This window comes from Suricata suricatta, chromosome 5 (genome assembly GCF_006229205.1).
Source record: "Suricata suricatta isolate VVHF042 chromosome 5, meerkat_22Aug2017_6uvM2_HiC, whole genome shotgun sequence".
NCBI lineage: Eukaryota > Metazoa > Chordata > Mammalia > Carnivora > Herpestidae > Suricata > Suricata suricatta.
The window spans coordinates 14,410,987-14,427,431 of record NC_043704.1 but is presented as its reverse complement, the minus strand read 5'-3'; the positions used below and the strand labels follow the sequence as shown (position 1 = coordinate 14,427,431).

General features: G+C 51.8%; 1 protein-coding gene across 1 annotated transcript in view; it reads left to right on the top strand.

Annotated features, from left to right (window-relative positions):
- HUNK (hormonally up-regulated Neu-associated kinase) overlaps window positions 1–6,934 on the top strand; it is a gene marked incomplete at its 5' end in the record, with an annotated part of 111,717 nt that extends 104,783 nt beyond the window's left edge. Inside the window, 2 exons of the mRNA XM_029938667.1 lie at window positions 771–951; window positions 3,642–6,934. Coding sequence (XP_029794527.1) covers window positions 771–951; window positions 3,642–4,300 — 840 coding nt within the window. The remainder of the gene's footprint in view (window positions 1–770; window positions 952–3,641) is intronic.
- Window positions 6,935–16,445: the final 9,511 nt, after the last annotated feature.

The following is a 16,445-nucleotide window of genomic DNA, read 5'->3' as shown; positions in this document are numbered from 1 at the left end:
TTAATTCAGGTCAGGTAACACTGGCTTTTTTTTTTTTTTTAACATTTCAATGACTATTTATTAAGTCTTCTCTATGTGCCTGGCTTTATGCCAGAGGCTGTGGGGTCGAAGATACGTTAAATAGTAAAATTCACTCCTGTCAGAGGGATTATAATAGAATTCAGTAAAGGCAAGACTTATAGCAAAAACGGTTGAATGGTGACAGTTTTAATCACACAGCAAGGGCTTGTGTGACCAAGGGTGGTAAAGGGTCAGAAACTCACCCAGGATGGCCCCGGGTTTGCTGTCCACCTCCTTGGCGTGACTGAACACCCATGAGTAAACATTAAGATAGAAATGGTTCTGTTTCACTTGCGAAGTCACCTTTGCAAAACCACTGCTGTGGGCAGAATCCTAGAACCTTGTTCCGAGTAAGACCACAGGCTTCCGGAAGTCCTCAGGCGCTTTGCCTTGGTTCCTTCATCTTGTTCTGGAACAACTGACCTTCCAGGGATGACGTTGCTGTTGCCAGAATGAAACAGGGCTTCGCAGGGAGCTGCGGATGATGCAAGCCTGCTTGTGGCCCCGGGGGAGGGAGGCGGGTTCCCCGGGGCACCTGCTGGGCCTCGGCCTTTCTGTCGTTCAACACGCAGGTGGGGACAGAGTTTGAGAGGCTGGGGTTTCTCAAGTCCACTTGGATGACTCTGTGAAGGGGAGTCACGTTGTGTATGTCTGTGTGTGTGTATGTGTCTGTGTGCATCTGAGTACATATGTCTACTTCTGACTTGAAGGATGAAAAACCCAAAGAACAAGAAAAGCGAGCAGATTTTCTTCATCGGCCGTTTTCCAAGAAGCCGGACAGGAACCTGCCTTCACACAAGCAGCCCTCGGCCTCGCTCATCACGCACATTCAGAACACCAAAGCCCTGCTGAAGGACCGGAAGGCCCCCAAGTCCGGCTTCCCTGACAAAGGTGAGTCAGCTCCGGTACATCTAGACCACTTGTGTTGAGCTGGACGGCCACCGTGTCCCCCTCCCTGGGGGGTTGTGCAGACCCCTGGGACATAGGCGATTCCTGCGCCCTGGGAGAGCAGCAGGCGCACCCAAGACAACCCAAGACAAGGTCAAGGTCCAGACTATGTGGTATTGCCCCCTGCCCTGTGCAGGCAGGGTTCGAGAAAGCAGAGGTGGAGGGCACTGCACTGTGGGAGCAGAGATCAGGGTACAGAGTATTTCAGGAGTAGATTTCGGGGTGCACGGTATTATGGAACAAGGGACAGGTGATCAAGGTTGCAGAAACAGAAATTGGGCATCCGCGGCATGGCATGGTGAGAGCCTGCACAGAGCAGTGAACCCCTAGGGACACTGAGGTCTGGTTGATGGAGTCTGGGCTCTGTGGTGGGGGAGGGGGGGCTCAGAGCCAGCTCTGTGGCTTGTCAGCTAAGTTCCTTGTGACCCTCAGAGAATCTCAATTGGTTCTCTTACTGGCGAAAGGAAATCCCCCTCCTGGGAGGACAGCACTGAGGGGTGTGGAGAGGAAGCAAGGGAAGCAGGAGAGTGTTGGGGAGATTCAAACAGCACGGAGCAGCAGGTGTTACCCTAAGAGCGACGTGGTTCTCAGCCAGAGAGGAGCATCCCGTTTGATTCCGCCTCCTTCCTGATGTTTCGGAAAGGCAGGCGGTCTCTCAGGAGGAACTCTGCTCGTCCCCCCTGAGCGATTCTCCTGTCTGGCTCTGTGAGCAGCAGCAAACTCGGGCCCTTGTCAGAGACATCCCCTGGAAGGCCCCAAAGAAGTCGAGGTCAGTGCTGATACGTTGGATAACTTTGCCACCCCAGACATGGATTCCATTCCTGGTAGTTTCCCGGACCAAGTGTCATTTGTTCCTTTGAGTTTTTCCTTCACCCTCGGATGGGAGAGCGTATTAGCTTCGAAGCTCGGACAGCCTACGTGATTGCTAACCCTGAGCGCTCACTGGGGGGCAGGCTCCCAACTCACCCCGGTGGGATTCTTCTCACCTCCGTTTCTAAAGGCAGAGGAAACAGGCAGAGAATTGGCCGAAGTCAGAGGGCCGGTAAGTGGCAGAGTCCACATTTCCAACCTGGCCGCCTGGCTCTAGAGCTTTCTCTCCCACCTGGAGGCTGCTGCGTCCTGCTAGGGATGGGTGATGAGGAGCCAGCCGGTGTGCTTGCAGGGTGGGGCTGGTGACAGGTCCTTTCCGGCCAGGGTGACGCAGCACGCGGGCCAGGGCCCTGGGGGGCTGACTCCAGATGGAGAAGAGCAGGGCCAGTGTGGGAGGTGCCCTCTCAGGACCTACACCTCCCGGGAAGGGAAGGATGCAGCACTGGGCAGAGGGGGACCTTGGGCCACAAATGAGGAGGACACGGGCATCGCAGGGAGGGGAGGGGATGAGACGCTGCGGTGCCGGCTTGACACCCTGGATGCATCCGCCGTCAGCCGCTGATGAAATTTTGCTTCTCTGCTGGTGGGTCTCAGGCATCTGTGGTGGCCCAAGGAGATTTCGGGATCTGTGTGTTTATTTGTGTGAGGCGAAGATGATGCCCTAAGCCCTCGGCTGCTCCTGAATCTCTCTGCTTAGTCCTGCAGCTGAGCCCCGACAGGGGCCTAGAAAACACAATGGTAGAAAAGCCACGCTAAGACAGAACTTGTTCCGCAGGAACTTGGCTTTCTTTCCTGTGGCTTCAGATCTGTGGGGTTTCCCCCCTCTCTTCTGGCACAGTCTACAACCCCGGAATCCGGTCTGTGCCAACTTGAGATGGAAGCCAGGGGGTGGGGTTGGCTCACTGGCCTTCAAGATATAGCTGAGGACTGTTTTCACCCCTGTCGTAACTGGATGAGGCCCCAGAAAGATCAGGAGTCAGGAGGGAACCTTGTAAAGGAAGGGGATTCGGACACTTGGTATTACACGGAAGAGCCAGAAGAACATTCTGCTGAGGGAAACGGGCCAGTCACAGAAGGACAGATACCGTAGTGTCCACATTTACGGAGCACCTGCCAAAATCAGATTTATAGACAGAGACTGATGGAGGCTGCCAGGGGCCCCGAGCAGGTGATATTGTCACATGGGTCCTGCGTTTTAGATTTCTAACATGAAGGGTTTTGTTTCGCAACAGTTTGAACATACTTAACACTCCTGAACTGCACACTCAAAAATGGTTAAGATGATAAATGTATGTCATATATATATATATATATGGTTTTTGTTTTTTTACTACAAAAAAAAATGAGGCATGAGGGAAACCCTCCTTCCAGGGCTGGTTATCTGAGGACCAAGTTCACGGGTCCTCAGCACGCTGGGCTGGGTGTGCCCCTAGCAGTTTGAAGGGCTACCTTTTTGAGGCAAAGACTCATGGGTGGGATCCAGCACGTTAAGCAACCAAAAGGAGAGCAGATGCTAAGGTGGGGCCGTGGGCACCTCAGAACTCAGGAGGCCTCCTGTGTCTGGCCTTCTGTTCCCTCCGTTCTAGAAAGAGCATCTGGTCCCCTGTGGGGGGCGCCAGACGCGGGGGCCCTTTGCTTCTGGGCTCCTCCTGGTCTCCCCCCGGAATGGCCTGTCTTGATGAAGAGGGGGCTGCTGTCACCGCCGTGTTCATGGTCTCCTGTCACCGCTGTGCTCATGGTCTCCTCTGCTTTCTCCCGTGCAGATGCCTTCGGCTGCCGCAGCATCTTCCGCAAAACCTCAGACTCCAACTGTGTGGCTTCCTCTTCCATGGAGTTCTTCCCCGTCCCACCCCCCAGGACCCCCAGGATCGTCAAGAAGCCAGAACTCCCTCAGCAGGGCCCTGGGGGCCCTGGCATCCCCCCCAAGGAAGACCCCCTGGTGCTGGACATGGTGCGCTCCTTCGAGTCCGTGGACCGCGAGGACCCCTCCGACCCACTGTCCCCGTCTCATCACTATCGGATTCTAGGCTCACCTGGGGGCTTGGCCCGCGGGAATCCCGGTGAGCGGACGCTCTCCCCGGCCCTGCTGCCTGGAAGCCTGTCCCCTCTGCAAACTCCTTTGCATCCCACTCTGGTCTCCTTTGCTCACGAAGAGAAGAGCAGCCCCCCGAAGGAGGAGGGCATGTGCTCCCCACCTCCAGCCCCCAGTAATGGCACCACGCAGCCCCTGGGGAGCCCGAATTGCGTGAAGAGCCGCGGCAGGTTCCCCATGATGGGCATCGGACAGATGTTGAGGAAGCGACAGCAGAGCCTGCAGACCCCCGCAGAGCGGCCCCTAGAGGCCAGCATGCCCCCCCTGCAGCCCCTGGCCCCCGTGAGCCTCTCCTTCGACATGCCTGATGGGGTCAAAGGCCAGTGCTAACCTGGGTATCCCAGTGGCGGGATTCTGGGTATTTCTTAAGGATGGCAATGGAACAGAGCTCTGCACACCCTCAGATAGAAAGGCCTCATAGGAGCCTCCTTCAGGGTCTCACCTCCTCCCGCCACGGAATGTCCCCACAGTGAACCACTAAAACCCACGGACCCAAAGCCTGTGTACCCCAGGCTTGCATAGGACCCCAGGAGACGCTGGGATCTACGAGGAGGGGTGATTACAGGGGCAGTTTCAACCATCCATGTCTTCCTCCCGCCCACCCACCGACCCTCTGATGGGCTGCTGGGGGAAACACCCAGGTCGGCCACTGGGCTCCTTGGATCACAGACTCTTGCGAGATCTTTCCTCACTTCGTGATCTCCTCAGCAGTCAGACAGTCACCTAGGGACCCAAGGCGGCATCACAGAGTGTCTCGTCCAGGCCACTGCTCCCTTTCCTCTTGCAGAGGTGAGTCCCTGCAGACCGTAGGGGCCAGGAGACTCGCTGCCAGGCCTCCGGCACCTCTGGGGAAGACCGACAGCGGCCTCTGCCAGCAGCACCACCCCCTCTGAGTGGAAAGGGGCGGCCAGGCAGAGACTAATCCAGACGGTGGGGCTCCCAGTGAAAGGAAAGGGCCAGAGGGGACACGCCTCTACCATCTTCTCTTTTGGTTGAAACTTGCTAACGATTCAATTCTCTTTTCCAAAGATGGTTTTTCTTTATGGGATGTCAAACTGAAGTAACATAACTAAAAAACAACCCGGATGGAGATGAGACGCGATTCTACCAAATTCATGTTTTCGTGCGTGGATAAGCGTGGCGGGCATAAAAGCCCTCCCACGTGATTTTTTTTTTCAGCAGCTGGTGGCCTCCCGTGGCCTGCAGGAGGGCTTGATCGCAGCTGGGCCTGTGTCTTTCCCGTCACATCAGCACAGCCCGAGCCTCCTGGGAGGCATAGGCTGTGGCTACAGTCAGTTCTTTAGAAAGAGAAAACGTCAAGGTTGAATTTGGACGCATTTGGAAGGCACCATTAGTTCCGTGCAGAACAGTTTTCAACCTGCCAAGGAAACAAGGGTGGCGTAGAGCTGAGCTAGTCGCCGCGCACCACAAGCAGGCTTGTCCGGTGAAGATCATGTTCAGAAACGCAGTACCGTGTCCCTCGGGGGAAAGCAGCATTCCTCAAACTCGCCTGGAGTCCACGTCCCGTTTTCACACCTTTCGCCAAGGATCGAACCAAAGATGCGTCTCCGGTTCTGTGTCCACGCCATCCCCGTGTGCACATTCTGTGGATCCCAGTGTTCTCTGACCGTGTGCAGCCAGAGCCCGCCGGGGCCTGTCTCCTCTCCCGGCCCCCGGCCCCTGGCACTTGGTGGCGACCACTCAGTCATGAGCGAAACTGGAGAAGGAGGAATCCGGCCCAGCCTGGATAGCGGGGAGCTGAGGAGACAGGTTACGCAGTGGCTTGGGGTGTCCAGCTGGTGACTGGCCCAGGCGTGAGCAGACCCGCCACCGTGGTCCCCCCAGGGCTTGCCGCTGATTTGGAAACAGGCTGCGGCCCTTGAGAACTACACAGCCTGCCTTTGTTTCCCCTGGCAGCCAGCCCACACCAGGGAGCCCTGGGCTGCTCCTTCATCTCTTCTCCTTTGGCAGCGGTGACCTCCTGCCCCTCATGCGTCTGGCTGAGCAAGGAAAAGAGTGGATAGTTGGCCGGCCCTGGAAACCGCTGAGAAGCCTGGGCTCGGCTCACTTTGTGAGACCTGCAGCTGCTGTGTCTCCACCTCACTGGGGTCATCCCGGCTCCAGGGCTCCTTAGGAAGGGGTCAGGTTCCTGGCTGTTGGCGTTACTCCTTTGTACGGCTCCAGACTGCGTTCCAGAACTTTCCATTGAAAACGGAGCTTTTGAAGCAGAGGGAAGAAAAGCATCTGAAAGAGACCTCTCTCTGCTTGACACGACGCGTGTTGGGTTTTTGATCAGCGAAGGGACCCTTCTTGAACATGGCTGCTGGCTGCAAGCGTCGCGCTCTGCCGATTCGCGGGCTGTGCCCCTGTGCCTTGTGAGCCTCTGTCCCTTTTGTGTCTCTTCCATGTATTGTACTTTCCTTGAGGACGTGAGTGTTTATCCATATCGTTGTTGAGCTCATCGGGACATGCTTTCTGCTCCTCAATTCAGGGACAGCTGCAGACTGTCGCTTGATTCATGGACCATGTCCCCATTGGTAGCTTGAACTGTGAACTCAGGTTTATTCCAGACCCAATGAGAGGTGAGAATGAGGAAGGGGGGGAGGGGTCAACTGTATTTTTTGTATGTGAGCACCTGACAAATCGATGAAACCGAATGAAAGAGGAAATGTTAAATTCTTTATTATTTTATTATATTTATATGGGAAACTTGACTATCCCTTTGGTAAGTACAAAGTATGTCGTCTGTTTGACCCATGACTGTCTCTCATTAGTCTGCGCCCATGACCTCAGTCAGCTTGCTGTTACTGACGGAAATGACTGAACTGTCACCGTGTGAAGTCCAGGAGGAAAAGTCCACTTTAATTGTACGATTTGGTCACAAGTAAGGACTGTATTTATGTTACCATTATTGAGTATATGTACTTTTATAATGACTGTGAAATACACTTTTCCCTCACTGTGCCTGCTTCATTCATTTGCATTTGATACATCTCAAAATTGAGTACATTGCAATTGCTGAGCTCTCTTCTAGAGAAGGTCCTTGGCCCCGCCCCAGACTGGGGGCCCGCCCCCTCGACACAGCAGCAGTCGTGCTGGGAGGTATTTGAGGGGTCTTCTGCCCCCACATCACTGCTTCATTTCTCCTGTAGCACGTGTGATCTCTAGAAGTCTCCTCTGACTGACATACAGCAAATGACGGTTCAAGAGAAATCAGCATTTGTTTTTTCTCTTTTAGAGGGTTCAGGGTCTCTCTTGGAGATTCTGAGAGTGGCACATCAAAAGTGACATCTGTGAGCATTACACTAGCTTCTGTCCTTGCTTTAGGGAGTGGTGAGGGACGGGGAAGAAGGGAGATGAGGTAGAATGGGAGGATTGGATAGCCCAGCTCTGACTTTATTCATTATCGTGCACGCAATTTTTTCATACATAACCACCTTGCTGAGACCCTTGGGTCCCCCCTGAGCGATATGGCTTAGAGGCTGACATGGTGGAAGTGGGGTTTCTCTGAAATTTCATGGGGTTGGGGGGCAAGAATGAATATTCAGTTTTGGTGATGCTATTTTCTATCAGGGGGCAGAACATTTTAGAACAGTAAGAAAGAGACCTGAGATTAGGTGCTTTAACCCCACCTTTTTTGTAATTAAAAATTTTTTAATTTGTATTTATTTTTTTTAATTTTTGTAATGCTTTTTATTTATTTTTGAGAGACAGAGAGAGACAGCGAGCAGAGGAGGGGCAGAGAGAGAGGGAGACACAGAATCCGAAGCAGCTCCAGGCTCTGAGCTAGCTGTCTGCACAGAGCCCGATGTGGGGCTCAAACCCACGAACCGTGAGATCATGACCTGAGCCTAAGCTGGACACTCAACCGACTGAGCCACCCAGGTGCCCCATGTGTATTTATTTTTGAGAGAGAGAGAGAAAGAAACAGAGCATGAGTCTGGGAGGGGCAGAGAGAAAGGGAGACACAGAATCTGAAGCAGGCTCTGAGCTGTCAGCACAGAACCCAACAAGGGGCTCGAACTCAGGAACCATGAGATTATGACCTGACCCGAAGTAGGACGCTTAACTGACTGAGCCACCCACATGCCCCCCCGATTGTTTTTCAATGTTTATTTATTTTTGATAGAGAGACAGAGTATACATGGGGGAGGGTAAGAGAGAGACGGAGACACAGGACCCGAAGCAGGCTCCAGGCTCTGAGCTTTCAGCACAGGACCCGATGTGGGTCTCGAACTCATGAACCATGAGACTATGACCTGAATCAAAGTTGGACACTTAACCAGTTGAGCCGCCAAGGTGCCCCAGCTTCTTTGAAGAAGAGAAAACTGGGGCCCTGAATGGTTTAAGGGCTCCCCAGGGTCCTAAATGAGCTGGTCCCAGAGCCAGTCTGGGATACAGGGCTCCTCTCCCAAAGAACATCCAGAAATCAGCACGTGGCTGTCATGGACAGAGAGGAGAGCCAACAGGAGGAGATCAAGCTGTCATTACAACAGGTATCTTTGAGGTCCTGGCATAAACCACCAGGTCTAGGCATTAAAAATTGTTTTTTTCTTAATGTTTGTTTATTTTTGAGAGAGAGTGTGAGTGGGGGAAGGGCAGAGAGAGGGAGACACAGAATCTGAAACAGGCTCCAGGTTCTGTGATAGCACAGAGTCTGACATGGGGCTTGAACCCACGAACCGCAAGATCATGACCTTAGCTGAGTTTGGACACTCAACTGACTGAGCCACCCAGGTGCCCCCAGGTCGAGGCATTTTTAAGTCATTATCAGAATTGTACAGCTCCTTAAGATTCTGTGTATCCTGCCATTTCCACCATCTACCACCAACTCTTGAAGATGGAGAAAGACTTTCTTTTTCTCAACAGATCCCTGGATACTTTGTTACCTGCTTTGCTGTTAGAAGACTGTTGGGTTTTACTAGTTTAAATCAACAAAACATTTTCTAAATAGCCATGTCATAAAATGAAACAAATTCGGAAAGAGTGTGAGACCAATATTGGGGGAGGGGGGGGAGGGTCCAGAAGCCTCTGAGTTATTGTATTTGTTTTCTTTGTAAGACCCTCTATGTGCTCCAGGCACAGTACGAATAATTCAGAGCAGTGCTGGGAGCAGGTTCAATTTCATGTCATCACTTTTCAATGAAAGGAGCATATTTCCTGAGTAGTAAATGAGTGTATTATTTGTGGCAGCTTTTTCGTCCAGGGAGCTTTTCAGACATCTGGTTCCAAAGACAAATGGGATACATATTTGAACTTCTTTTCTGGGGACCTGTTTTCGTGACACATGGTTGTCTTTGAGGTCTGATGTTTGTGGCGCCAGGGGACTGGCGTGGGGGAAGGGCGGGGAGCGTTTTGGCCCTGGCAGGCCCCTTCCACGGGTCCACCTACGTCTGAGCTCACGTGTGGATCAGGAGGCATTTTGGGGAACCAGCTCTGGCGGTGTTGAGTAGCATCACATGGAGCAAACCCAGGGGTCAGCCAGGGCTTTAGTGATGTGAAACCAAACCGTGGCACGTGGCAGAGAGGACAGCCTCCGGAAGCTGCGTTATTCGCCGGTGGGAGAAAGACACAGGTCTCACTTAAGGGTCTGAGCTGGTCACACAACATATTCCCTTCTCAGGAGACCCATTAGCTCTTTTGTAAGGAGGGTCTTTGTCTCGCGTTATAAACCCATGGGAATAACAAAAATCTATCTGCCTTGTCCAAAGTCAGGCTGTGAACTCATGGCGGGTCTGAGATGAGACAGCCTTCCATGACCCCTTCACCCGTGTTCACCTCTCCTCTGGCAACCGGTGTGTTAGATAGATGCGGCTCTGCCGTGGTAACGACTTCAACCCCCAGTGTCTGTGACTCGCCCAGGACAGGTGCATTTCCCACAGTTTGGCTGACGCCACAGCGGCTGACTCCATGCAGTGACACAGGGATCCGGGCTCTTTTGCCCTTGTGGCTCCATCCACTGGACGTGTTCTCCGGCTGCTACAGGGAAGGGAGGGGGGGAGGCTCTCTGCTGCCCTCGAGTGCCCTGTGAGGGCTGAAACTAGGCCTCTGGCCCTCCTGTGAGCAAGAGGCCGAGGGATGTGGGGTGCCTACGGACATTCGGGGTGCAGTTACTGTTTCTGCCACAGGGAAGGTAACGATGCTTCCACTTACAGGCCCTCTCAGACTGCACTGGCCTTTCCCGTAGTTACACGTGTAATGCCTCTTAGTGTGTGGATTATTTGTTTTAATTAAAGAGATAAGCCTTGTGAGTTATGAACGTTTCGTTTAATTTTTTAATTTTTTTAATGTTTTTTATTCTTTATAGTTTTGAGAGACAGAGAGACACAGCGCGAGTAGGGGAGGGTCAGAGAGAGAAGGATACAGAATCTGAAGCAGGCTCCAGGCTCTGAGCTAGCTGTCAGCACAGAGCCGGACACGGGGCTCGAACCCACAAACTGTGAGATCATGACCTAAGTCGAAGCCGGATGCTCAACCGACTGAGCCACCCAGGCACCCCTCATTTAATTTAAGGGAGGGGGCATTATGGGCTGAATTATGTCTCCCCCAAATTCATATATGAAAAAGCCTTAGCTCCCAAGTACCTCCGTATGTGGTCATCTTTGGAGACAGGGCCTTGAAGGAGATAAGTTAAAAATAAGGCCACCAGTAGGGGAGACCTAATCCGATCTGACTGGTGTCCTCATAATTAGGGCGTGCCTGGGTGGCTCAATCGGTTAAGCATCTGACTTCAGCTCAGGTCGTGATCTCACGGTTCGTGAGTTCGAGCCCCATGTCGGGCTCTGGGCTGACGGAGCCCACCTCAGATCCTCTGCTCCTCCCTGGTTCACACACATACACACACTCTCTCTCTCTTTCAAAAACAAAAGGAAGACTTTTGGACACACAGAGGGACACCAGACCATGTGGAACAACAGAGAAGGCAGCCATCTGCAAGCCAAGGAGAGAGGCCTCAGGAGAAACCAAACCTGCTGACGCCTTCTTCCTGGACTTCCAGCTCCTCCTACTAAAAAGAAACCAATTTCCTTCTGTGTAAGCTGTGGTGCTTTGTCACAGCAGCCAGAGATGACTAACGTGGCAGGGAGGCCGCTTAGAAATACATAGGACACAAATCTGATGCTGCGCCCCACTGGCCATTTTCTTACAACTAAACTACTCCCAGAAGGCCCCTTTTCTTATCTGCAGTGAAATCCCACCTTCTCAAGTGCCCGCCGTGTGCCAGGTCCTGGTGCCAGCTATTTTCAAGTGTATTCTTTTCATCCAGAGATCCATAAACTTTTTTCTGTACGGGGCCAGGTAGTAAATATATTTCATGTTTAGTGGATGACCACTATTCTTCTTCTTCATGTTTTCAGTTTTGTGTGTATTTGTTTTTGTGACCCTTTCAACACGTGAAAATAATTCTTACCTGGTGGGCCCATAAACACAGGCCACAGCAGACTTTGGCCCTTTGGCTTCCTGCTGTCACCTTCTCCAGAACCCCGGAAAGGGGTCACGTTGTCTCTTGCGTGTATATTTAGGTACATGCCTGGTTCACACGACCAGGACTTGTGTCACACACTACACGTGTTCCTTTTAGGAGCTCACCACCTGCAAAAAAAGAGGAAGAGCTCCTCTTATGATACCTGACAGAGCAGGTGCTTGGAAGGAGTCGCCCTTCATAGTAAGGAACTGGAGGAGGGTCTCGGGAAAGGATTGAAACTAAGGGGACGGGGAGGCGGGGAGAGCACCCGGCCTTTCTCTTTGCTGGCCCCTTCCTGTATTGCTTCTAGTGATTTCCAGGGCTGGTGGCCATCCGCAGGCGTGGCCATGCTTCAGGAGAGCTGTCCTGGTCACGAGCCTGCCCCTGCCACTTAGCCCCCACCCTCTCATTCATCCCTGCCTCCATCTGCGGAGAACAGAGCATCGCTCTGGCGCACAAATCATCTTCCATTCAAGCCACGTTCCCTTTCTCTTTGTGAATGGCCTCTCGAAAATGGGTACTTATTGCGTATGAAGAAAGAGCTTCCTGAGGGCCGTAGGGAACAAGTCTAAATCTAGAACAGACGTGATGCTGAATGATGCCCTCATAGAGAGTCATCACCATTACTCACGCCTGAATGATGCACTGTCACCACAGGTTGGACAAGCGTCCCTTATACTGAAAGACGGATTGTGTCATCTGAATCAGCTCTAAAGGGCCCATTCAGAGTCTTTCCTACCTATGACTACTTCAATTACATGAGCCATTCCCACTTCCAGAACATTCAGGCCCAAGCCCCAGGGGTGCAGGGATCTTGGGGGTCACCCTGCCCTCTGCTCAGTCATCTGGAATTTGGGGCAGTCCTCTAAAGGCACCAGTAAATGTGAGTTGTTGGAATGAGCACAAAGCAACTTCTTGGAACAGTTTTTATAACTCCCTGCTAATTTTTTTTAAATTTTGTACTAACACGTGTCATGTATTCAGACACAAAATCAATGTGAGTTTTGTGAGTCCAACCCTCATTGGCCTCTAGTGGATGGATGGGTGGGTGGCGAATGGATGGGAGGTGGGTGGATGGTAGATGGATATGGTGGATGGATGGGTGGATGGATGGATAGTAAATAGGTGGGTGGGTGGATGGCAGTAGATGGATGGGTGGGTGGCGGATGGATGGATTGTGGATGGTAGGTGGATAGCTGGTGGATAGGTGGGTGGATGGATGGGGGGATGGAATGAGAAATGAATAGGATTGAAAATGATTTAAATGAGAGGATTTAAATGATTTAGATTAGTGGATGTTGAAGGGGACTGAAGGGAGAGAGAAATACTCCCCCAATTCAGGGTATTAGCCCTCAAATACTTAATAAACACAAAAATGAAGGGCCTGAAAATAAATAGGTCACAACCTTCACAGAGGGCAGCCAGAGAACTCCCCCCTCCCACTTCAAGTCCATTCACCACCCTGGGAACAAGGAATCGTAAACCTTGGTTGCGTGGCGAAGCCTTTGTCCTCATCTGCCAAGTGCCCGTGCACTCATTTGACTGTTTTCCTTTGGTGACCTTATAGGGATTTGGCAAGAAGATGAGGCAACTGTATGTGAGAGATGCAGAGACAGGTCCCTGGCCTCCCTCCTCCTCCCACACGCTTGTTTGCCGGCCAGACCCTGAGGCCCCGACTCTTCCTAATACTGACCCTGACATACCAACAGCCTCACTCCGGATCTTGTCACACCGACTACCAGCTCTAGTGCATACAAAGCCTCTGAAAGCTGCAAACAGATAATGCATTTTCACGAGGCTGGTGTTGGGCCGATGGAGAGGGCATTCCCTGTCTCACTCCAGCTGCTCTTTGCTCTCGTGGGCTGCTTTGTGTTCTCCCGAGGTTCATCTGTTGAAGCCTAGCCCCCAGTATGGCAGGATGTGAATGTGTTCAGAGATGGGACCTTTGAGAATGTGACTAAGTGGAAAACGAGCAGCTGTTAAGGGTGGTCCTGAATCCAGTTGGACGGTATCCTTCTAAGAAGGGGCGATTTGATTACACAGAGCGACCCCAGGGATTCGAGAACACAGAGGAAAGACCATGTAAGGACAGCGAGAAGGCTGCCATCTGCAAGCTCGAGAGAGAGTCCTCCAATCTGCCGGCACCTTGATCTTGGACTCCCAGCCTCCAGAGCTGTGAAAGAAGAAATTTCTGTTGTGTGCGTTGCCGGGTCCGTGAGATTTGTTATGGTAGCCATAGCAAACAAACACAGCCACAAATTGCAGGTGTGGAAATAAAGGAGATGGTCCAGTGAGAACAACAGGCTACTGATCAGAGCTGGCTGTAGCAAAGGGGACAGAGCCATCACGCGTGTCTGCCAGGGACTCCGTGGCTGGCAGAGGACTGGGAAGGCTTTACAGTGGAATAAAGGGAAGGTTTCGGGTGTGTGCTGATTGGTCGTCATGGGAAAGCAGGTAGCAGGCTAGCGACACGGGAGGTGCATCCCTTGTGACTGGTGAGGGGAGCACATCTGGCTTTTTCTGGTTGGTTCAGAGTTGGAGGCAGGGACGGTCACTGACCAAGTGCTGGTGGTTTGGGCTGGTCATTGCAGAAGGTGGGGCTGCATAGGCTGGTTACTGCAGCGGTCGTGGGCCCAGCGTTCTGCTGTCATATGTCATCTGGCCATCGTCCACTCGTGCGTTCTGTATGTCACAAGGTGGTGGGACGTCTTCTCACCCCATTTCTCTGGCTCCGTTAGTTTCCTAGGCCTGCTGTAAGAAATCAAGAATTTGGTGCCTTCAAACAGCGGAAGTTCATTCTCTCACAGTTCTGGAGAAGGAAGTTTGAAATCAAGGTGCGGCAGGGCCAGAGTCTCTTTGAAGGTTCTGAGTTGTGGCGGGGGGGATCCTTCCTTGCCTCTTTTACCTTCTGGTGCCTCTAGGCAGACCTTGGCTTCTTTGGCTCCAGTGTCCACTTCTTCAGTGTCTGCTCCGTCTCTGCCCTGTGTGTCTTCACATGGCTTCTTCTAAAGATCCCAGTCTCTGGATTTAGAGCCATCTTAAATGGCCACATCTTAATTAACTACAGCTGCACATCAGATCACATTCTGAGGTCCCAGGGGTCATGAATTTTGGAGGAGACACTATACACCACACTATACTAGTGAAGGGCCCTCTTCTGCTGTCACCAGAGCCGGAAGCCTGGCAGATCTGAACCTGACATGGGGCCTTGGGCACAACTCAGGGAGCCAACTCTGCAAAGTCTTGAGGTGTCCACCAAAGGGGATGTCAGGAGGTGACATTTTGGGTGAAAACTTTGGGATGCTTGGCGGTGGGGAAGACAGGAATCCATATCTGACCACATGAAGTGACCAGAGTGCCCACCCCAAAGGAAGGCAGACATTGAAGCATCACCTCCTGACATAGACTTACACAAAGGAACCAGAGAGAGAGGGACGTCTAGGGTGTGGGGTGCTGAATTTGGGAATGCCGTGCCCAGGGGGTTATGGAATCTTGATGTGACCTGTGATTCCCCACAAAATCCAGTTCAGATCTATCAACTTGTCAACTCTGTCTTTGGAACAGAATATTCTCTGGAGCTTCAGAATGTTTATCCAACTCCAGAGAAGGTTCACATTAACCCTGTACATTCAAAATAAATGATCTCATGCCCTGGACCAGCTTCTCCTGTCTCGCGGTTAAGGTCATCCCAGACTCTACTTTGGTACCCCAACCTAGGAGTCAGCCTGGACCACCCTCCCACGTGTAATCCATTCACAAAGCCTGTTAGTTCCATCCTCCAAAGATGAAGGGCGGCAAGGGCCATTAGACAAACCCCGCATGGGAGCCATGAAACCCACGCTTTTTTCACTCTTGCCATTCAGCAGGGTGCATCAGTGGGGACACCTCAACCCCAGAACCATCTGCAAAATAGGAATTTGAGGTAACAAGGTAAAGGAGATTAATTAGATAATATATACAAGACACCCAGTACACTCTGGTATGAAGCGTGTGCTATAGAAGCTTTAACTATCAACCATTGCCTGTGGTTTATGGGTAAAAAAAATCTGGTCAGCTGTCTCTTGTGAGCGTGCACAATGTCACTGACGTTAAAGAAACAAATGAGCACTGCCTTTGCTTTTGTGTTTGAAATGGGTATTTCTCAGAGCCTTAGGGATGTGGGAGCTTTCTACCACTAACACACGCTTTGCTTTTGGATCATGATAGAAACACCTTGTTCAGTGATTGGTTACTATTTTTACTCAAAAACGTGTGCTTTTTTTTAATTGTTTCAAACCCCCGGCTCCCCCAAACAATCAGAGCAAATGCCAAGGCCTTTTGCTTTAAAGTTCATCAGTCCTTGGCAAGTGTTCACAAAAATCCCCCTGGTGGTCAAGTTCTCTTCCCTGTGAATGTGCACGTCAGCCAGCACGTGCACGGTTCATTGTCCCCCGTGCTGGACTTTCAGTATTTCCACTGCTCTTGTGAGTGACAAGGCCACTCCTTTGTGCTCCACCGCTGCACCTCCTCCTGCCTTCCTTAAACCTCCCATAACAAGGAAGAGACAAAACCTCTCTTCTTTGCACTCTGTTCTTGGCTTTTTCTCCAAATATTTCTTTTTAATGCATCAAATGTCTAGCTTGCCCATTGTTTTACTTTATATAGACTTTGAGATTGTTTCCTCTTAAAACTCCCATCATTTTCACTCAGGTATGACGCAACACACATGTCTTCTTCAACCCTCTGGCCCAAACCTGTCTGCTTGGAGAGGGGGGGGGGTCCTGCTGCCAGGCGTAGACGGGTTGGAGCAAGTTCCTCTTAAGATCAGTCATTGGGGGCGCCTGCGTGGCTCAGTCAGTTAAGTATCCAGCTTCGGCTCAGGTCATGATCTCACTGTTTGTGGGTTCGAGCCCCATGTCAGGCTCTATGCTGACAGCTAGCTCAGAGCCTGGAACCTGCTTCAGATTCTGTGTCTCCCTCTCTCTGACCCTCCCCTGCTTGCGCTGTCTCTGTCTGTCTCTCAAAAATAAATTT